The following is a 22,324-nucleotide window of genomic DNA, read 5'->3' as shown; positions in this document are numbered from 1 at the left end:
ACACGTGCAAATACATGAACACATGAACACATGCACATACACGCACATGCAGATACATACATGCACACATACACATGGACACACGTCCACACACCCCTTTTCCTTCAACAGTCTTGATCTTAGTCTCAAAACCAGAGTCCCTATTTTGTTCTTTCCGTAAATGTTGAGTGCGCGTCTGCTTGGTGCAGACACTGCTCTAGACCCCGGGGTGGGGCACGAACAGAACATGAACGTCTCTACCCCGTGGGGAGCGCGCTGTGGGGGAGGGCAGCTGAGAGGGGAGAGCCCCAGGTGGAGGGGGCAGGTGCAAAGGTCCTGAGGCAGGAGTGTGCCTGTGTGTGCCGGGAGCACCTCAGTTTGCTGGGTCCCCTCAGCTGGACAGGCACACGCACCCTCTTCTGGGTGGATCCCTGGGTTCCCTCAGCAGCAGATGGACGCAGCCGCAGGGCAGCAGGTGGCCACCCGCCAGGATCCCAGCTGAGGACAAAAGATCTGCCCCAGAAGGACAAGCTGCCAGGACTCCTCACGGGAGAAGGGAACCTGCACTCTCCACACACACCCTCCTCGAGGTCGCCCACCCTGCAGTCCCGTGGGACAGGAGCCTGGGAAGAGGGGCCTCAGCCAGCAGGACTTCAGTCCACAGACCAGGGGTTCGAGGGAGGATGCCCAAGTCATGATGCTTGCCCACGTGTCCGCCAGCTTGGCGCCCCCGGCAGCAGAATCAGAAAGACTGTTCTCACACCACCGCAGGGCAGAATGAGGCAGACGAGTGAGGTCTGTGTTTCACCTTGTTTCCTTGAGAGCAGGTCTCATCCTTATCGGCTCACAGCCCCCCAGGACTAGCCCAGCGGCCCTCCCCCCATCCTCCCTCCCATCCTGCCCCCCAGTCAGGCAGTCTGGGTGTGAACACAGTTTTCATGGGACTTTGGTTTGTAGTGATTCCTCTTCGCCCTCCAAGAGGCCCCCGACCAGCACACACGTGCAAGCAGAAGGATGACACCCAGCTCTTTGTTGATCGCCTGGCATCATGTGGCTGGCGTGACTCTTCACCCCAGACAAGGAGGTCCTCCCAATGGGGCCTCGTTCACCCTCCCCAAGGCCCCGAGTCCTTCCTCCTGTCAGATTTGTCTCTAAGACCCAGTCCATCCTCTCACACCCAGTCTCCCTCTCACAGGGGAGCAGGGTAGTGGTGAGGCCAGGCCTTCGCCTGGCGGGGCAGGGGCACCCGAGTGGCGCGGGTTTTGTTTAGTTTATCTCATTTTACTGAATTTTACAGCCGGGACGTCTGTGCTCTGCGGGGCTCTCCGCCTGTTCTAGCCTCTTCCTCCCAAGGCCCCTCTGAGCCAGGAGGCCTCCCTTCTCCTCGCCTGACCCCAGTGAGTTGTGTCCCATCTCTGCGTCACCTGCTAAGAAGGGCCTCCAGGGTCAGGAGGGTGCTCTGGGGGTCGGTGAGCTCCTGTCTCCAGGAGCCCGCCCGGGAGGGGCAGTGTGCCCATCAGGCACGTCCTGGTAGGCGGCCCAGGAGATGACACTTCTTAAAAATGCAGCTTGGGACTTCCCTGTCAGTCCAGTGGTCAGGACTCCGTGCTTCCATTGCAGGAGGCGCGGGTTCGATCCCTAGTCGGGGACCTATGATCCCACATGTTGCGTGGTGCGGCCAAGACATATTTCTTTAAATGCATCTGGTTTCCTGCTGGAGTGAAGGCCCCGCCACTTTTCCTGCCCAGATAGCGTGAGCAGTGTATTTGCCTGAAACCACTCTCTCGTTAGGTCAAACCCACCCGTTCCACAAAGCCCCAAGGTAGCAGAGCACATACAGCTGGTGCCTGAGGGCGCAGCTTCTAAGCCCTAGGCCAGGATTCACACCACTAAATTGTTCCAAAAGGCTTAAAAGAAAAGCAGAATTTCAATTAGTCACAGATCTAAGGAGTCCCTAACGGGGCTGCCTTTTCTTTAAAAGGGCCCCTGAGTCTCTTCCAGCTTAGATGGATGGGTAAGCAAGCAGGTGAGAGGAAATGAGGAAAACCCAGCCTGGGGCTGCGTAGCTCACCCCCGTTTTCCCGAAGGCTTTCTCTTGCCCAGAGCATCAGGCATGAAGCAGAGAGAAGAGAATGAAGCAGGGGCCCAGAGAGCTGGCGCCACCATCTGGTCTGGCAGGTCCTCCAGGGCCCCGGGCGAGTTGCGTGGCCTCCGTGCGCTCCGCCGGCCGGCTCAGCGCAGGGCGTGGGGGCCGTGGCTGCTGGGTCCCCAGGAGAGCTCGGTCCCTTCCCTGCCCGCCCCTCCTGGTAGCTGCTCCCGGCTGCGCCCCCTTACCGGCCTGCCTCTCCTGCCGTAGGTACCTGGCACTCTACGCTTACAAGCCCCAGAAGAGCGACGAGCTGGAGCTGCGCAAGGGCGACACGTACCGCGTGCTGGAGAAGTGTCGGGACGGCTGGTTCAAGGGCACAGCGCTGCGGACGGGGCTCTCGGGCGTGTTCCCGGGGAACTACGTGACGCCCGTCTCCAGGTGAGGCGCGCCCACGAGGGGCAGAGCCGCGCGCGGCAGCTCCACGCGGGGGCGTGCATTCCAGGGCGGGACCTCGTGGGCACGCGGGCATGTGTGAATGCGTGTGCATGTGTGCACGTGTGAGTACAGCGGGGGGGTGTGCGAGAAGCACATGCCATTCACACACGTGAAGGCAAGATTCCATATTCCCAGAAGTTAACCATTATTGAGCGGAGCATTATGGATGATTAATTTCTTTTCTTCCTTGTGATTTCCTGTGTTTTACAAATTTACTGATAGTTTTTATAACCTAGGAAAAGCAAGTTTAAAAATTCGCTAGAGATGACCCAGGGTTGTCAGATGTTTCCGTGGAGGGGAGCGTCCACTGCAGGGTGGAACCCTGGATTACCCAGCCCTGGTTCACAGCCCAGGACACGCAGGTCCGCTGGAGACTCACCCCCGGGCCTCTGCTCTCTTTGGAACAAGACTTCCAGGAAGACAACTGAACAATGCCCAAACCTGCACTGACGCCGGACCGACTCGCACCTTCGAAGCAGCGGGGAGGGGAGCCACGTCACCCACGGTCCCTCCTGGAAAGGCCCACCATTTGTGAGCCCCGTGGCCCCGTGGCCCTGGACGAGGAGGCCCTTCTCCCCACAGCTGCTCCGCAGAGGCTCTGCTTCCCCGGGGCCCTCCCACATGGCCCTGGACCCTGGCGGCGGTGCCTGCCCTCCCCCACGTGTGGCTCCAGGGTTTCACGACTGAGATCCTGAGGGGACAGAAGGGATGTTTTCTCAGCTCTTAGACAAATGGAAGGCATTTGATCCCTGAAACTGGACCCCAGGAGCTTCCCAGCCCAGACCACATGCTCAGAGCTGGTGCACGGCTCAGCGCCGGCACGTGCAGGAGAGACCCTCAGAGCCCGTCTCAGGGTCCTGTGCTCTTTTGTGTTCCTGGGCTGTCGACACCAGCTTCATCTGGAAAGTATGGGGCGAAACCGCAAGTTCCCCAGCGTCCCTCAGGAGCGCAGGGCTTGTCTGCACCCTTTCCTGGAGGCCCCAGAGCCAGGAAGCTGTGTCCAGAGGGAGATGGGTCCTGCTTCCTGCTGCCTGCCGCCTGCCAGATGCGTCCAAGCCCATTCCTTCTGCATGTGTTGGGGACACACAGCTGTTTGTTACACTAAATCAAGGCAGTGGCTCTGGAACAAAATATCTGATTAGCATCATTTCTCTGTTTCTTAGGGTTCTCTTGCTGTTTCTCAAATATTCGCATCGAGAGACCATGCCGTTGTAAAGGGGGCTCTGCTGCCAGCCTGAGCTCTGGGCATTGCATGCCTGCAGGTGTTCTCTTGGTGGTGCTTCAGGATTTGTCCCTGGACCACGTGGCCTCCGTCTCTCAGGGCCTTCGTCAATTGCCTGTGTGGTGTGGTTGCATCTGTGCCCTCCCCTGATGTCATTCTGTTTATTTCCTCAGGGTTCCTGTAGGCGGGGCTGGGCCACCCCGGAATAATGCAGTCGGAGGGTCTCCGCTGGCCAAGGGGATGGCCACAACCCTTCACCCAGGTGGTGGGAGTCTGAGTAGCCCGGCCACGGCCCTGAGGCCAGCCCTCCCCCTCACCACGGCCCAGGCTCCAGCCCAGCACCAGGCAGTCTCGCCCGCACTGGGCAGTTGTCTGCGGCACTCAGTTCAGCCAGCGGCCAGCCAAGCCCGGAGCGCCGGCACCCCCGGTACGTAGCAGGCTCCCATGGGTCTCACTCTGCTGGAAAATTTGAGGAGGGTGGTCTCAGGGTCAGAAGTCACGAGCATCCTTTTGGCCCAGGTCTCGAGCAGTCCATGGAGGGGCCTGTCGTAATCATGAACTTGTGCTAATCTTGGGGGATGTGTTGACTTAATCATGTTAGCCTGTTCTGGCAGCTGGAATGGATTAGAGAATTCACAGGTGTTCATACACTTCAGGTAGCCAGAGGACTGGGTTGACCAGTGAGGTTACCTTGGCGCCTCTGGGCACCCTCGTCAGCCGCTGTGGGTCACCTACATCCAAGTGCCAGGTGCTAAGGGGGTCTCCTGATTAGGCAGCACCCCCAGGACAGAGCCGGTAATGAGACAGATCCAGAGGGTCCCTTCCCGAAATGCTTTGAGGGTGGAGGGAGTGATGGCCATTGACTCTTCACCTTCATGCAGCTTCACCAATAGCCAGACTGACCGGACTTCAGGAGAATCCAGGCCGCTCCCAGCGTAGAGTGAGATGACGGAAAGTGTGGGCTGGATGGTGACGGCGTGAAGAGGGTTTAGCACGTCTTGCTTGGAAGCTTGGCAGTGAGCTAAGAGGAGCTGCTCAGCGTGGCTCATGTGATGCTCCTGGGAGCCGGGCCAGTAACTTTCTGTCACGTAGGACCAGTAACATTGTCACCGTGCAGTGACAAGGGACCAGAACAGGAGGAGGCACCTCTGAATTTCACTTAAATGACACAGAATTCCTTTTCCCACCCTAACCTTATTCTCAGAAATCATCTCTCTTCTTTTCAAAGTAAGGCTTAAAGGACAAAACATGTGAATTCTTTAGAGCAGTAAAGTACACTGTTTTCTAGACTCTGGCCAGCCAGAGACGGCCCGCTAGGAGTCTCCAGAAAGCATCTCCTCGGTGTGAGAAGCCCAGACAACACTCAGCACAGTGGGGCCACAGTCCCTCCCAGTCGCGGCCGAGGGGCACGAGGGGGGCGGGTGTCCGGGCGCGCCCCGCCCCCCATTGTCGGGGAAGAATTGCTGAGCGCTGGCGGGAAGCCCAGCGTTTCAGAGCGGGCCCTGCTCTCAGCCCCGGGACTGGCCCTCGGGGAGGCGGGGCCGGCGGGGAGGCGGGGCCCTCAGGGAGGCGGGGGCGGGGGCGGCGGAGAGTGCCTGGCGCGGGGTCTGCTGGGGGCGCTTGTGGCGAGGCTGGGGTGGGGGCTTCGCCGCAGGGGTCGGTCCCAGGCGGAGCCGCCTGTAGCACCCAGGCAGAGGGAAGGGAACAAAGGCGCAGAAGTGGGAGAAGCGCGTCCTTGTCCTCCAGCTGGAGCGGTTCAGCGAGGGCAGCGAGCAGGGCGGGTTGAAGGCCCGAGGGGCAGCAGGGGGGCTGCGCTGGGGCCCCTCCTGCCGGGATGGTGTGCGAGGACGTGCCCCCGGCGGGTGTGGCGCGTGCTCAGCGCAGCCGCCTGTACCGTCCTGTGAGAGGACAGCCCTGGAGCGCGCAGGGCACGGAGTCAACAAGGCACGTGTGATTCTTTACCAGCGGTCAGGGCCGAACTCTGGTCCAGGCCGTGAGAACCCCCAGGGCTTTCGAACAAGAGGGTGACGCTTTAGCAGACTTCACCGGGCACAGTAGGGAGGAAGAGTTGGCTTGGGGACTGGCGAGGTGCTGCTGTCCAGGTGAGAGGTGACAGTGGCCTGGCCCCAGGGATGGGGTTGCAGAACTGGGACAAAATAATGAGCTGTTGGGGGGCACAGGGGCCGCATGGAAGAGCTGGGAGGGGCAGGGCTGCAAGTGCAGTTTGCCGGTGTCTGGATTGGCTGCCCTGGAGAACAGCGAAGCTGCCCCCTGACCTAGAGGTGACCAGAGGGGTCTGCTTTACGGGGGAGGGTATGGCCTGTGGCTCTGAGGGGTGTAGTGGGCGCTGGTCCAGCGTGGCCCTGGCAGACCTGGACCAGCCTCCAGATGTGGGGCTCCTGTCTGTGTGTGAATCCCCCCTCGCCACGGTAGGGGGCAGTGCTGCTCGTCCGCGCCTGGCAGGTGAGGTGCTGGCGCCGGCCTGGACTCTGGACAGACATCCTGAATGTGACTCCCGTTCAGAGGACGAAACATGAGGGGCCCCTGGATCCCTTTTGGGGGTGAAGGTGGTGGTGAAACACCCAGCTTTTCAGGGGACCAGGGCGGACTTTCTGTGCCCAGTGCCCGGTCATCTGGGGGTGCAGGGTGGACTTCCTGTGCCCAGGGCCCGGTCATCCGTGGGTACAGGGTGGACTTCCTGTGCCCAGTGCCCGGTCATCCGTAGGTACAGGGTGGACTTCTTGTGCCCAGGGCTGGTCATCCGTGGGTACAGGGTGGACTTCCTGTGCCCAGTGCCCGGTCATCCGTGGGTACAGGGTGGTCTTCCTGTGCCCAGGGCCTGGTCATCCGTGGGTACAGGGTGGTCTTCCTGTGCCCAGGGCCCGGTCATCCGTGGGTGCAGGGCGGACTTCTGGTGCCTGGTGTTCAGCCTCGTGCTGGGTGGTGTTCCCAAACAGCAGCAATGGGATCTGTACCAAGGAAGCCTCATGGGTGGGCTTGGCACTGCCCTGGTGTAGAGTCTCCAAGACTGACTCTGCCATCCCAGAGACCCTGTAAATGCCTATAGTCCTTCATATATGGATTTTTGTTGTTGTTTTGCTTAAATTAATGAAAAGTAAGGTCTGTTCTTGCAACTGGCCTCCGGGGCCCTGGGGAAGAACCAGTTGTCTCTGTCCTAAAAGAGTCTGCAGGAATGTTATCTGTGCCAGACCTCTCGCCCCAGCCGTTACCTTCCAGCTGGCCCTGGCTTAGAGCAGCTGATGGTGTTTATTTCAGCCTCTGGCTACGATGCAGCCGCGGAGCGCCTAGTGATCAAGTGAGCCCGGGAGCTCCCTGACTGCTGCTGCATGACTGGTGAGACGTGCACCCAGATGCTGGTCTCCTAGGCCCTGGGAGCACCTGAGCAGGTTCTGGGCAGCCCGAGTCCCAAGCCAGGTCCCTTCTGCTTGTGAACCGCTCATCCACTCGCCCAGCCCGCCTCACGCACTTCCCTGTGCCTGGTGACCCCGAGAGGTCGGCGTGTGCCTCCAGCATGGCCGCCCTGGCTCTGCACCAGGTGCCCTGCGGTGGCCTTTACGTGCCCCGCCGTTACAGCACCCTCCCCAATTCAGAGCAGAACGTGACCTGCCCGTCTCATTTATGGAACGGAAGGAGAGCAGAATGAAAGAAATTGGCACGGCCAGGGCAGAACAGCACTGCGTCTCTGTCCTCGATCACCATGGTAACCACCATGGGTGACAGGCATGCTCTTCCATCTGTTTAATTTTACGTGTGGGAAGAGCGAGGCGCAGGATGGTTTAACGGCTTCCCCGGCGCGTTCCAGCCCAGGGCTTGTCCGCATGCTTGTGCTGCCACAGCCAGGCTACGGCAGGCTCCCCCCCATCATTTCAGTAATTAAATGCCACGGAGTTCCCACGGCACTTTCCACTTCACTCTGCATCTAGAGGGCGAGAACACACTGCTGACAGCACAGGCAGTGGATTGCTCACTGCGGTGATTGCCCGTTTCCGCAAACCCCGGCCCAGGCACCTGAGAGGCCCTCATCGGTGTTCTCAGCCGGAGCCAAAGTCAGGCAGTTGAACAAAGGCCCGATTGCACCGGCCATGGCACCGGAGGGCAAGAGCCCTGTACGGCCATTCACTCATCAGCAAAAAGCGCTGGAAGAGAGCTGGGTACCTGGGGCCTCTGCTGGGGTCCAGACATACAGAGAAGAACCAGAAACCCGTTTCTACCCCCACTCAGAGAGGAGGACGAGGAGACACACGCTTACAGTGGAATTTGAAAAGCACTGGGGTGGAGGCCTGGGGGTACTAAGGTGCACGGAGTGGGAGGTGTACCTCACTCAGACCAGGGAGGAAAGTGGGAGCGGCTGCAGAGGGGCCTGTGAACCGTCTTCGAGAGGTGATGCTGTCTTACTTCCTAAAGGACTGATAAGAAGTATGTGGGCTGACAAAGCAGAAAGGGAGTCCAGCAGGGGGATGAGTGGGCGGAGGGGTGGGGAGGAGAGAGACCGTGGTTTCTACGTGGGGTGACTTTATCTAATTGGATGTGACTGAGCCGGAGGTAGGAAGGAGAAGCTGGGTGTTGGTGACGTTTCCCTGCCGAGGCAAAGTTTACTTTTGGTCTTAAAGCGGCAGAGCTGAGTGTGCAGTGGTGGAGTGAGGTGGAACGCAGGAGGGGCTCGGAGCCAGCTGAGGGCTGGGGCCTGAGGACCCAAACGGGCCCAGTGTGGGAGGGAGCAGGGCAGGACAGCTCTTCCACTGTGTCCGGGAACCTCAGTTTTTATCCTGAGGGCAGCAGGGCTCCTGAAGGGTTTTAAATAATAGATGTAACCAGATTTTTGTATCCAAAGGATAAAGCTAGATTTCTGCTTACGACTATGATAAAGTAATGAGGTCAGGATTTACCCTTCCACCAGAACAACTGAAAAAACAGACAAATATATAACACAGTGGTTTGTGAGACACTAGATACTAGAAAACTAAGGACAGTGACCCACGATAGATGAGAGCAAAGAGGAGGATCCCAGCTCACTGCCTGGAGAAAAGGCCAGGCGTTGGCATGGGGAGGGTTGCGAAGGTGAGCCCAGCAGGTGCCCTGGAGGGGGTGGTGCAGAGATGAGGGTCTGGGTGACCGAGCCCCAGTGGGGAGGGATCTGCACAGAGAGAAAAGCCCAGCGGGTACAGAGCATCCCTGGACCAGGACACTGAGGACTAATAGGCAGGTGTGTGTGAGGAGCACATGGAGCCAGGAGCACAGTGACAGGAAGGGTCCTCACTCTCAGTGTCCACAGATACGCAGCTGGAAGGCGCCTGTTCCCGCCAGCCGGCTCCCAGGGCACCGGGCCGTCCATGCAGAGGGGCCTCGCCTGGTAGTGGCAGCACCGCTCTCGTCCCACCTGTGTCTGATGGCAGTAAAGAAACACTGGGCGTGGGGAGGAGCAGGAAAACATGCCCCACAGTGACGAGATCAACCAACCAGTCAATCAAAGCTGACTCAGAACTGACACAGATGTTTGAATTAGCGGACAAAGATATTAAAACAGATGTTATAATTGCATTCAATATGCTCAGAAAGGTAAGTAGAAACATGGAAGATATGTTAAAGACCAAAATCAAACTTTAAGAAATAACTACACTGTGTGAGATCAAGAATACACTGGATGGCATTAATGGCAGGTTAGACGTTGCTAAGAAAATATTAGTGAACTTGAAGATATAGCGATAGAAGCTATGAAAAGTGAAACAGATAAAAGAGAATTTTTTAAAACTAAAAGAGCATCAGTGAGCAATGGGGCAACTTCAAGTGGCCAAATATATTTTTAACTGGAGTCCCCAAACTAAAGGAGAAAAGGGTGGGACAGAAAAATTATTTGAAGAAATAATGACCAAAATTGTTCTAAATTTGAAGAAAACTATAAACTCACAGATCAGTGACAGTTGGCGAATCCCAAGTACAAGGAACATGGAGGAAACTACACCAAGGCAAATTATCATCAAATCGTTCACAATCTGTGATGAAGAAAACCTTAGAAGTAGCAAGAGAAAAAAACACATGTGAAGTAGGAAAAAATAAGGATGAAGGTAGATTTCTTGTCAGGAATACTGCAAGTGAGAAGACAGTAGGAAACTAAATAAATCCTGAGAGAAATGAATCTGTCAAGTTAGGATTCTATACGCAGTGAAAGTATCTTTCATAAATGAAAGCAGGACTTCCCTGGTGGTCCAGTGGTTAAGAATCTGCCTTCCAATACAGGGGACACGGGTTCGATCCCTGGTTGGGGAACTAAGATCCCACACACCGAGGGGCAACTAAGCCTGTGTGCCACAACTAGAGAAGCCTGTGTGCCGTAACGAAGACCCAGTGCAGCCAAAAAAAAAAAAAAAAAAAAACTCTCATAAATGAAAGCAAAATAAAGAATCATTCAGACACAGTGAAGCTAAAAGATTTCATCACCAATGGACCCACACTATGAAAAATGTTGAACAACGTTCTTTAGGAAGAAGGGAAATGACGCCAGTTGGAAATGGGAATCTATACAAAGGAATGAGGAGAACTAGAAATGGTAACTACGTGGATAAATGCATAAGATTTTTTCCTTACTATTTAAAAATCTTTAAAACTGACTGTTTAAACAAAAATAGAAATAGTGCAGTTTGGGATTAAAAATGTGTATAAAAGTAAAGTATGTGATGGCAGATGCACAGAGGGTGGGAGGGGAGGCCCAGAAGCACCGTGCACATTGTCGGGAGTCTTGAGTCTGTTCGCGTGCTGTGTGAGGACGTGTAGGTAGGTGACCATAAACTAGAGACGCAGGCAACCGCTAAACGTCAAAGCAAAGAGTTTCAGCAAACAGGCTAACAGAGGCGATAAAATAGAATCACAGAAACTTCCATTAATCCAAAAGAAGGTGTAAAAAGAGGGGAACGGGAACAAAGTACATGGGTCAGATAGAAAACTTGTAGTAAAATGTAGGTTTATACCTAATCATATAAATAATCACATTAAATACAAATCATCTGAATAGCCTCAAGTAGAATTCAGAGATTGTTATGGAAAAAAAAAAAAAAGACAAGACCCAACCATATGCTGTGAACAGAAAACAGATTTTAATACTTTAAATATAAAACCATAAATCAGTTAAAATTAGAAGGAGACACAGTTGATCCCATTATTCGCAGTCTCTGTGGTTTTATGGTGTTCTGTAAGGTTTCCATGAGCACTGAATTAGTGAATACTGAGCTGTGGCCCCTAAGTGAGATGTGTGCGTCTCACACAGACTACAATCTTAAATACTAAAAACAACCCATCAGGGTAGATTCTATTTTCTTTCTTTTACAAAAGAGAAAATGAGGTTCAGAAGTATTAAGTGACTTGCCTGAGGCTGCCTGACTAACAGGTGACGGAGTCAGGATCCAAATTGATTCAGAATTGATAAACTTCTAGACAGATGGATAAAGAATAAAGAGAGATACACAAGTTATCAATACCATGGATAATAAAACTGACATCACTTCAGATTCTACAGAATGATAAGGGATTATTATTTTTAAAAACGTTATGCCAATAAACTTAACAAATTAGACAAAATGGATATATTTCTTAAAAGACACAATTTGATAACTTAAGGTGAACTAAAAAACCTGGATAGACCTCTATTTATTAAAGAAATTGAATTAGTTTAAAACCTTTCACAGGGCTTCCCTGGTGGCGCAGTGGTTGAGAGTCTGCCTGCCAATGCAGGGGACACGGGTTCGAGCCCTGGTCTGGGAAGATCCCACATGCCACGGAGCGACTAAGCCCGTGAGCCACAATTGCTGAGCCTGTGTGTCTGGAGCCTGTGCTCCGCAACAAGAGAGGCCGCGATAGTGAGAGGCCCGCGCACCGCGATGAAGAGTGGCCCCCACTTGCCGCAACTAGAGAAAGCCCTTGCACAGAAACGAAGACCCAACACAGCCATAAATAAATAAATAAATAAAATTAAAAAAAAAAAAAAAACCTTTCACAAAGAAAACTCCAGGCCTAAGTGGCTTCATTGATGAATTACACCTATTGGTTAAGGAAGGAATTATAACAATTCTACGGAAACTCTTCCAGAAAATTGAAAAGAAGAGAGAATGCGTCCTAACTCTTTCTATGAAGCCAGCATTACCCTCATAACAAAACCAGACAAAGACATTAAAAAGTAAAACTACAGACCAATATCACTCAAAACATAGGTGTAAAAGTTCTCAGCAAAATTTTAGCAAGTAAAATACAGAGATAAGTAAAAAGGATAATACATCATGATCAAGTAGAGTTTATCCCAGGAACTTAAGGTTTGATTAATGTTTGACAGTCAATACAATTCAATGTATTAACAAACTCAAAAATGAACATAATATCATTTCAGTAGATGTGGAAAAAAATTTTGACAAAATCTAACATAAATTAGACAGAGTAGGATTCAGAACAAAGATGTGCATCAAATGACTCAAGTTTTTTTTGCTGCGCTGTGCACGTCTGCATATTAAAACTCTCAGAAAATGAGAAAAGAGAAGTGAGCTTCTCAGCCTGATAAAGGGTATATGTGAAAACCCACAGCTAACCTCAGACTTAATGGTGAGAAACTAAAAGCTGGGACTTCCCTGGTGGCACAATGATTAAGAATCCACCTGCCAATGCAGGGGACACCGGTTTGAGCCCTGGTCTGGGAAGATCCCCCATGCCGCCGCAGAGCAACTAAGCCCATGCGCCACAACTACTGAAGCCCGCGCACCTAGAGCCTGTGCTCTGCAACAAGAGAAGCCACCACTCGCCGCAGCTAGAGGAAGCCCGGATGCAGCAACGAGGACCCAACACAGCCAAAAATAAATAAAATTAATTAAAAAAAAAACAAACTGAAAGCTTTCCCCAGGGTCAGCGTCAAGGTAGGGATGTCCACTCTTACCAGTTCTATTCAGCATTGTGCTGTTAAATTCTAGCCAGAACAGTTAGTCAAGGCAGAGGAAGAAGAGGTGTGGAGATGGGAAAGGAAAGAGTAAGACCATCTGTGTTTGCAGATGACGTGGTCTTGTACATAGAGAACCTTACGGAATTCACAGTCACACACACACAGACACAGACAAAGATTTTTCTAGAGACAATAAATTAGTTTCAGCAAGGTTACAGGATACAAGATCAATATACAAAAGTCAGTTTTGTTTCTCTACACCAGCAATGAATAATTGGAAATTGAAATTTAAAAAATGATACCAATTTTAATAGCATCAAAAATATAAATTACTTAGGAATAAATCTGACAAAAGATGAGTAAGACCAGCACAATGAACACTCCAAAATATTGCAAGTTAAAGAAAGAAAGAAGTCTTAAATAAGTAGAGAGGTACACTTTATTCAGGAGTGAGAAAACAGTATTGTTAAGGTGTTTATTCGCCAAAAACTGACCTATAGCTTCAATGGAATACCAATCAAGATCTCACCCAACTTTTTGGTAGAAATTGACAGTCTGGTTCCCAGATTCATACAGGCATGCAGAGGACGTAGAATAGTTAAAACAACCTTGAAAAGAAAAAGTTGGAAAAGCTAAGACTGATTTCAAGACATACTAAAAAGCCACAGTGATCAGTGTGATATTGCTGTGAAGAGAAATGGCTAGATCAATAGATACTTTTTCTGAAAACAGAAAAGTGTCCGTTAAGTTTGGTGACAGGGGAGTCATAATTGATCTTGTCCAGATACATTTGATGGAATGATGGGGTGAGAAACCGTATTTCAGGAGACAGAAGTGAGTCGAGGACTCCTGGAAGCCTGGAAGAGTGATTCATGTGGAAACCCCACCCCCTTCTGCTGTGAACACAGAGAGGTTGGTTGGTTTTTGATACTTAAAGAAGCAACTCTGGATGTAAACAAATGGGACACGAGAGGGTTGATATGCTGGCCTCCTGGGTTCCGGGATGAAGCAGGTGGTGGTGGCTTTCCCCTCCTGCAGGAGAACATGGACAGGCAGCCCCTGGAGGGCGTCAGGGATCCAAGCCAGGTGCACTGGTCTAAGGGCTGAGCCCCCTCCTGGGAGTGGTCAGTACGGAGCCCCTGCCTGGGATGAGGGAGGGAATGGAGCCCCACCTGGACTTGGAGCTGAGTCTGGCTCTGGCCTGAGGGCTAGATCTGCACCTTTCCTGCAGGACCAGACTCAAGCCACCCGATTACACCTGGTTCTGAGGGGAGGTCCCAGAGGCCAGGCAGAAGCAGCAACAAAACTGCAGGAGGGGATAAAAGAGGGGAAACAGGGCAGCGAGACACTCACGCTCAGGGCGAGCCTGCACTCAGCTCGTGGGAAAGTCCTGCATCACAGAAGCCAGCAGCCTGAAGAACGGGCAGGAGAACCGAAGAAGGCTTTGGAATCGGCACATTTCAGCTCCTCCAAGAGGAAGAAGAAGGAATAATGTCCATCCCACCAAAAGGAAGAAAAAATAGTATTATGAAGAAGAAAAGTAAAACAGCAGGTAGATGGATGTGAATCAGAAACCACTGGATAGGACAGAAGCAACTTGAAGCTTTGGAAAGGCAACATATATTTAAATACGAAACCTCTGTGGGTGACACACACTCTGGACTGGACACAGCTGAGATGGACTTGGCCACACCGGGAGCCCCGCAGAGGAGCTTGTCCAGAGATGGAGCAGAGGCGAAACGAGAAGAAAGTACACACGGGGTGGACGCCGAGCTCCAGATGACTTCTAACACGACTTTCAGAAGCAGAGAGCAGAGGCCGGGAGAGAGAATCCTCGAGGATGATCACGGCGGGGTCCCCCAGACGGAAGATGGGCTCTCGTGTGAGGCGGAATCACAGCCGCAGATGCAAACCCGAACTCGCCGTAACCGTCAAGCCTCAGAGGACGAGCAGGCACCAAACACAGGCCCATCAGAGAGTCGAGGGAAAAGGAAGGAAGGGCCATGTGGACACTGTTCCGAGCCCCTAGGGGTCAAGGCAGCAGGAAAGGAGGTGCCGGTAGAGAGGAGGGGGTATGGGAGGAGGGCCTCGGGCTGGTTAGTCAGTTATAGGAGGGGCGGAGTTGAGGACAGGAGAGACGGGGCGTGGGAGGTGTCAGTGAGGGTGAAGGGTCGCCCCGTGGGACCCTGCACCCTGGAGGCTGAGGGGCTGGGTCTGGACAGCGGTTGCCCTGACGCTGGGGGAGTCTCCAGCGTCCGTTCCATCCATGAAGTGGGAAGTGATAGCCTGAGAGTAAGGAAAGGACAGAGTGGGCGATAAGGTAGGTCATTTACTCATTCACCTGCTCTCTTTAAAGCACCACTGGACCTTGGTCCTGGGAGGCAGAGTGGACCTGTGCAGGGTAGTGGGATCTGGGGGCTCCAGAGCTACTGAAACAACGGGATAGAGAGGAGAGGAGGGGCAGAGACTGGGAGTAACGGCGTGGCCACGCTCGTCCTCAGACAGCCCACGTCTGCTTTGACGTCACTGACCAGCAGGCCCAGCAGGGCGACGGGTCGGCCGCGTGTGTCTGGGTCCTGCCGGGCGGGTGAGGTTGAGGGTGAATTGTACCGAAGACCTGTGGATTCCAAGCCTGCCACAGGCCTGTGTTGTGAGCCATGCCTCTCTCTCATGGAGTGTTGTTTTCTTCTCCAACCATTCAGTTCTGGGAAACCTGTAGAGATGTTTTAGCCAGGGTTCTCCTTTCTCAAAGACTCGTTCATTCCGAACGAATTTTCTTAAGCACCTACTACGTGCCGGGCACTGTTCCAGCTGTTTGGAATACGTTAGTGAATTAGACACGAAAGTCCCACCCGTGGAGCTCACGCTGGAGTAGGGAGACGGACGGTGAGCCATCGGTCCGTGGATCCTCACACAACCGCCCCCGCTCGGCCAGCTCGAGCAGCGGGTGTGGCGGCCGAGGGCTGGGCCGCTCCACTTGCGGGTGGAGGCCGACCGGGGCCGCGCTGTCCACAGGGGTCCTCTCACGCGCAGCGGTGCCCGGCAGCCCAGGGCCTCCCCGGGCCTCTTCCGGGCTCCTGCAGGGATTCAGGTCTACGAAGGGCCGAACGGGGTGGTTCTGAAACCCTCCCGAGCGTACTGGTTCCTTACAGCAGAGAACACCAGTTCAAAGACGGGAGAAACTGGGAAGGGCCTCGTTTGCGGCAGCCTCAGAGGCCGCCTCCCGGCTCCTGGTGCGGCGGGGGCGGCCGGCTGCCCAGAGGCCTCCTTGCCCCGCCTGCGGCTGCAGCTGGGGCTGGAGACTCAGAAGAGGTGCGGGTGGAGGGCGGGCCGTGGCCCCCACGCTGCAGGCTGCAGACTCACCTCCCCCTGCTCTCTCTGCCCCTCTCTCCCAGCTGCCCACCCGGCCCAGGCCCAGGGCCGGCCCACCGCCGCGGTGTCACCCCTGCGCACCCAGAGCCTGCCGGCCGTGGGGTCCCCGCAGCACAGCCCCCGGCCAGCCATCCCGCTCACGTCGGCAGCCTCGGCCGTCACTCCTCCCAACGTCAGCGCCGTCCACCTCAACGGGGAGGCCGGAGCGGGCCCTGCGGGCGGCCGGTCGGCACCCAGCCCCACCAGCGCAGGAGGTAGACCCGATGAGAGGAGAAGCGAAAGGGTAAGTGGCCCTCCCTGGGCGGCCCGGGCCCGGCTGGTTGTTCCTCTTGGGCATCAGACGCCAATCTCGTTTTGTAAATTAAGGCTCGCGTGTGGGCACCGGGCGCGTGACACAGAGGGAGGCCAAGCCAGCAAAGCGGTGGCGCTCCAGTGACCGCAGGTTCGGGGAGGGCTGACCGGAGCCCAGCTGGTTTTCTCGCACATGAGAAAAAGTGCCCCCTCAAGATGCTTCGTTCCTCCTGTTGCAAAGTCATTGTAAACTACTCACTTTGCTGGGATTAGCCACCTTCTGCCCAGTGCCAGGACCTCTAAGAACAAATCCACGGATCTACTCACGTGCCATGTGAGCAGGGCCTTCTCCCTCAGTGTGCCGTCCTCGTGCAGTGCACAACCCGCTCAGCCACGGGGCAGCAGCCAGAGGAGGAGGCCAGCCTCCTAGTGGGTGTGGATGGCATTTCAGCTCTTCTTTAACAGTGAAGGAAGTTGGGCTGATTTCAGAAAGAAATCTGAGTCCAGGGAGCTTGCCTCCATTGCCACCAGCTAGACCTCAGGTGAGCCAGCACGAGAGTCCAGATTTCTAAGTCAGTGCTGTCCCATGAAACCATAATTCAAGCCACATATGTAACTTACAGTCTTCCAGTAAGTCACATTTTTGAAAGTTAAAACAATTTAAAAATAAGATAAAACGTGGAGTTCATTTTAGTGGTATACTCTATTAGACCGAATATCCAGAAACGTTGTCATTTCACCATACGATCTGTATAAAAAATTGTTGATGAGCTGTTTTGCCTCTTTCACATCCAAAGCCAGTGAGACGTGTCGGGTGGTCAGGCCTTGGTGCTGCCTGGGCTGTGCTGGAGAGTGGGCTGGGTCCCCGGCAGGGGCCACTCCCTTTATTGGCCTTGTTCTCGAAGCGGCTTGTTCTCACTCTCTCTTGGCTTTGCCACGGTCTGTGGATGTTTTCAAACCTCTCACTGTAAAGCCAGCCTTTGATTAGAGTGTGCCCCTCGACCTAGATGGCAGCCTCTCCTCTCCCTCAGGGACGGTACCCAATCCAGGTGGCTCAGGCTGTCTGCCTGGGACCCCAGAGGCACACCCACCCCTCACCACCCCGTGCTCTCAGGGCCCAGGCACCTCGCAGAGATGCTCAGGCCTCCTCACCGCCTGTCCCCTGGTCCAGAGGGATGCTCTCCCCACGCTCCCTGGAGAGGGAGAGGCCTCCGTCTCGGCCACGACGGCTGCCTCCTCCTGAGACCGGCAGGTGCCTGGGCATGAAGGGACTCTTTGCTCTGTGTTTTGCGTCCACGTCTGCTTGAAGATCACCCGTCGTGGTCCACTTCTCCCACCTCGCTGCCTGGGCGGGAGACGTAGCCAGGTCTCCCCAGGAGGGCAGGTGGTCCCACCCTCTCACTTGGACGACCTTCCTGGGGCCTCTGACTCAGAAAGGGAAGAGCCGTGGTAGCTCCGTGACCGATTCTGGTTCTTGGCCGCAAGTTCCCTCCTTCTAGTTTGTGAACAAGTTCCCCCCTTCTAGTTTGTGAAAGAGACGGGGCTGCTGCCTGAGCGGGGTCGGGTGTTTGGGGGCCTCGTGGGGAGTGATACCCCTCCGCCCTCCTCCGTGGTCGCTGGCTCCGCTCTTAGGGGCGCTTGGCTTCGCTCGAGGCCCACGCTCCGCCAGCAGCTCCCGCCTAACGAGGAACGGCCGCGTCACCTCAGCTCAGGCGGCTCGGGTCGGCCAGGCAGCAGCCTGTGCCAGCCGAGCTGGGAGTGTGGGGTTCCCGCTGCGCTCCCGGCAGAGGTGACGTGGATCTGGTGGCAGGAAGCGGGCAGGTGTCCGCAGGGGCAGCCGTGACCGGCAGCGTCAAAGCTGGGAGACAAGCACGTCGTCTGTGTGGCTTGCTTTTCTCACCTCTCAGACACAGCGAGAAGAAGCACTGGTCTGAAAAGGCACCTGTGGGTGTTTTCCCTCCTGCACCCCCAGTTGAATTTTTCCCAATTTAGAGTGAAGCGCAAAGCGCCGCAGCTGCCGTTTCTGGCAGCAGGGCTGGCGGCGGCCGTTGGCCTGTCCGCGGGGCCCTGGGCTGACCCTGCCCCCTCTGAGACCAGAGCCACAGATTGCACCCCCTGAGAGCGCGGTGGGCTGCTTCCCATCTATCCCTGGGTGAGCCCATCGTAGGTGCACACGTGTTTAATTACGGCAAAAGGCTTTTTTAAGGTAATTGGCAGTATTCTCCAGGCTGTTTCTGTTACTGAATTTTCCTCAGGAAAAGGCAGTGAGCTCCACCCGCACCGTCCGCAAGGACCCGAACCTCAGCGCCCGCGTTCCCGGTGCCGAGCTCCGCTGAAATTCCATCCGGCCCTCCGAGCGCGGCGGCCGTGCGTGTGGAGGTGCTGCTGGCCGTCCCTGGCAGGCGGGCGTCGCTAGCTATGCCCCTGGGGGTCGGGCCTGTCAGCCCTGCTCCAGGCGGGCCCTGCACGTGGGCCCTGCTCGGCCCCCGGGGGTGGGGGTCAGAGAGACTCACGTGCTGGCAGGAGGGCCCTGAGCCGGCGTGTGCACCCCCCAGACGCTCTCGCAGCGCTCTTCCCACCCCCCGGCCTGGTCGCACCGCTCCCCGCAGGGCCTGCCCTGCGGCCAGGACGCCGGCACAGAGCAGCTCCACGGCCGCATCCACAGGGAGGAGGACCGGGAACGCAGGGCGGAGTGTGGAGCCGGGGGGCCTGGGTGGGCTGGTTCTGATCCAGCACCGGAGACTCTCCCAGAACCTGGGTCCCTTGGCCCGGCCAGGCATCTGTTCTGCTTGGGGATGGGTCTGCCTGGGGTGGCCCTGGATGGGAGGGGCCGGTGCTTCCGAGGAGACCTGGAAGTACATGTACTTCGAAGCTGCCAGTCTGAAGCAGACCCTCGGTGCCGCCGTCGAGTGCGGGGTCCCCCAGCCCCCAGGGGTGGAAGGATTAGAGGCCCCCCAGGGCGTGGGGAAGACCCCAGGAGTGGAGACAGGGAGGTTTCGTCTTCGGAAGGTGCAGCAGGTGGGAGTCATATCTTCCCGTTGAAGGACTTGGATCTAGTGCTTCTGAAGGAGGGATCCTACTTTTGGGGTCATCTTTGTGGCACCCAGAAATCGCAGAGCAGGAACCAAATATTGGAAGCCTTTTAAGAAGGTGCTCTGTAGGATTTCAGTTAACCCTTTTGCACTTAGAAAATCTATTTTGTGCTTGAAACAACTACCAGGTTTCACCTCTCATGTCCGTCAGCGGCTGTTTCCTGTCTTTGAGGTTTTATGAGCACATTAGCACCAGGTGGCGGGGATCCTTATCCCTTGGGGTGACTCCAGGGAAGGTCATCAGAAAGGGGAGTCCTGGGCCCCCAGGAAGGTGGAAGCAGCTCGCGGTCGCCCTGCAGCCGAGAGCATCTGGCGCTAGAGCCCTCCTGGCCGGCCAGCTGGACGTCACTCCCCACTCGCTTGTCTGTTTGTCACACGGCGGGCGCCGGGCCAGGCAGAGCGCTGGGCACTGGGCCGACGGCGAGGGGGCAGGCGGAGTCCAGGACGGGCACGTGGACTCGGCAGGCCTGAGGACGGGGAGCAGGGGCGCCTTGGGACTGGGAGGCCTCCTGGGAGCTGTAGCCGAGCGAGGGCCAGAGGAGGTGGCCTGAAGGGGGGGAGCCCAAGAGCCACTGGGTGGGCGGCAGGCGGCTCAAGTCAGCGCGGCTGCCCGGCTGGAGTTGTCGGGGGCCAGGCCTGACCAAGGACCCTCACCGCCCCCTCCGCCCCTGCATCCTCACCTTCCCGCTGACCTCCCGCTGGAGCCTGGCTCTGGCCGTGCTCTCCGTGGCACCAGCGTGCTGAGGGTCTTCCTTGTGGCCCCGAGTTTGGAACAACCCATCATGCGTTACGAAACCAGCTTAGTGGGTTTGGACTAGCGTGCTTTTAGACAGAGTAGGACACGCAGCAGGAGGTCGGCAGGTCCAACACACAGGAGGGGTCTGCGTATTTGGGGGCGTCTGTTGTTTTGTGCTCAGTCCTGATTTAAAACTTATTTCAGATAGTCTCAGGGCTCTGACTGGCAGATCCTGGAGGGTGCTGAGTGCGTAGAAGGCCTGGTGACATTTGTTGACTGACGAGTGTCAGAAAAACTGCTGCCAGGAGAGTTTCACGCACGTGACTTGTGGGAAATTCTTTACTTCATGGGTCAGAAGAAAGTTAACTTTCTGCTGATGGATGAGCGAGTTTCCGTTTCGCAAAGCAATAGTGTGTTGGAACTGGAAAGAGCCTCTAAAGATGTTTGCATTAAAATGTTCATTTTTGGTGATCCTCCTGAGGCTCAGAGGTGCTGGCACTTGCCTGGGGTCACAGAGCGTTGGCAGTGGAGCCAGCCTAACTCTGGTCTCAGTGCCGTCTGGGATCCAGGGCGCTGACTTTGGTGGCCCCCCCATCCCCATGAGGCCGTGACCTCCGGTGTTTTTGGCGTGTCCAGGAGTTGAGGGGTGAGAAGTCCAGGGTAACTGCTGGCAGGAGGCCCTGAGGTCAGCCCAGGAAAGGGGCCTGTGAGCTGGGCTGTCTGCCTTCTGGTTCCGCACGACTCGAGTGCAGCTGTAGGGGGCCCCACAGTAGTGAACCGCTCAACGGAGCCCACTCACAAGGTGTGGCCTTTGTGGCTAAGTCTCTGGGGGACGGGTTTGGGCTGACAGTCAGGAGAGTAGCAGGCGGGCCTGCCTGCCGTCGGGACCTCGTGGAAATGGGAGTGCAGGGGAACGGTCCTTTACTAACCACGTCCCCCGATTCAAAGCGTGTGTATATACGATGGGAGGGTTACAATGATACATTTAGTGAAAACTCAGGACTGTGCAATCTGAAGAAATCTTGAAGATGAAGCTCTTAGAACAACCAGGCAGCTTTTCCTAAAGCGAAGAACCACTGGTTTGTGAATTTGTTTCCCCCACTGAGCCTCACTGCACTAAGCAAGCCGTTGCCTGTGCTGTTCCTAACATGTGGACTGGGAGGGGGCTGCCGTCGCTCTGTAACCAATGTATCAGTCGCTGCCAGCGTGTTTCCAGCTTTGAGACAGGCAGTGCCTTCCCGCCTCACACGCTGGCTGCTTCAGCCCCGCCAGCCCCACCAGCGGGGGTCGGGGAGGCGTCCTGCAGACCTTAAACCCGGGGGGAGTGGGCCGGGTCTGACCGCACCAGGACTGGAGTCCACTGCAGGCCCCGTCCTCACACTGATCTCCTGGGGGAGGACAGGCCCAAACACGGGGAGCCCCGCGATCAGTGCTGCGCCTCAGGTGTGGCTGCAGTGGAATGAGATTGCGCGTGAAGCTCCGCTGAGCCCACGGCCCAGGTGGCACGTTCTCAAGGGCTTTGGGAACCCCGTCCACTTCATGAATGAGTCGCTGAGAAGTCTGGCCGTCATCCGGTCAGCTGTGGCCGATGGAAGCCTGCGTCCTCCCGGGGACACATGTGCTGGGCAGAGCCTGCACCGGCGCTGCGGTTGGCGCCCTGGCGGGGCAGAGGGCCCTTTGCTGAATGCCCTGCGCCGCTGGGGCCCCGGCGACTTCAGGCCTTCCCCTCGACTCCCTGTGGCTGGACTGCCCTCTGTGGGAGGAGGAGAGCTGGCATGTGGTGGATGAGTCATCTTCAGGCAGAAAATGAGCCCATCCTGAAAGCACGAATCCCAGCTGTCCAAACAGCCACATCAGAGGTTTTACAGGCGACTTATTTTTGGAGGGGATATGCCATTGGAGCGTCCCTCCCTGTGACAAGGGCAAAGGCCCTGAATGGGACAGGATGGGGCCTCCTGGGTCAGCAGAGAGCTCAGAGGCAGCCTGGGACCTTCTCCTTTGCTCTCTCAGGAAGGCCTGGCCACCCCCAGTTCTCCTTTTACTGCCCCTGGCCTTTGTCCTGGGCTGAGACTCAATCCAGCTACTTCTGAGTCTCAGCTTGGTGCGGTGCTGGTGA

General features: G+C 55.8%; 1 protein-coding gene across 3 annotated transcripts in view; it reads left to right on the top strand.

Moving 5' to 3' along the window:
- The window catches only part of SH3RF3 (SH3 domain containing ring finger 3), a 257,763-nt gene that overhangs the window by 159,775 nt on the left and 75,664 nt on the right, over positions 1 to 22,324 (top strand). For all 3 annotated transcript variants that reach the window (XM_082357317.1, XM_082357318.1, XM_082357319.1), the window contains 3 exons: positions 2,336 to 2,506; positions 3,959 to 4,212; positions 16,113 to 16,372. In XM_082357317.1, coding sequence (XP_082213443.1) covers positions 2,336 to 2,506; positions 3,959 to 4,212; positions 16,113 to 16,372 — 685 coding nt within the window. The remainder of the gene's footprint in view (positions 1 to 2,335; positions 2,507 to 3,958; positions 4,213 to 16,112; positions 16,373 to 22,324) is intronic.

This window comes from Balaenoptera borealis (assembly GCF_965194805.1).
Source record: "Balaenoptera borealis genome assembly, chromosome: 15".
NCBI classification, from domain to species: domain Eukaryota; kingdom Metazoa; phylum Chordata; class Mammalia; order Artiodactyla; family Balaenopteridae; genus Balaenoptera; species Balaenoptera borealis.
This window is presented reverse-complemented; position numbering and strand designations above follow the sequence as displayed.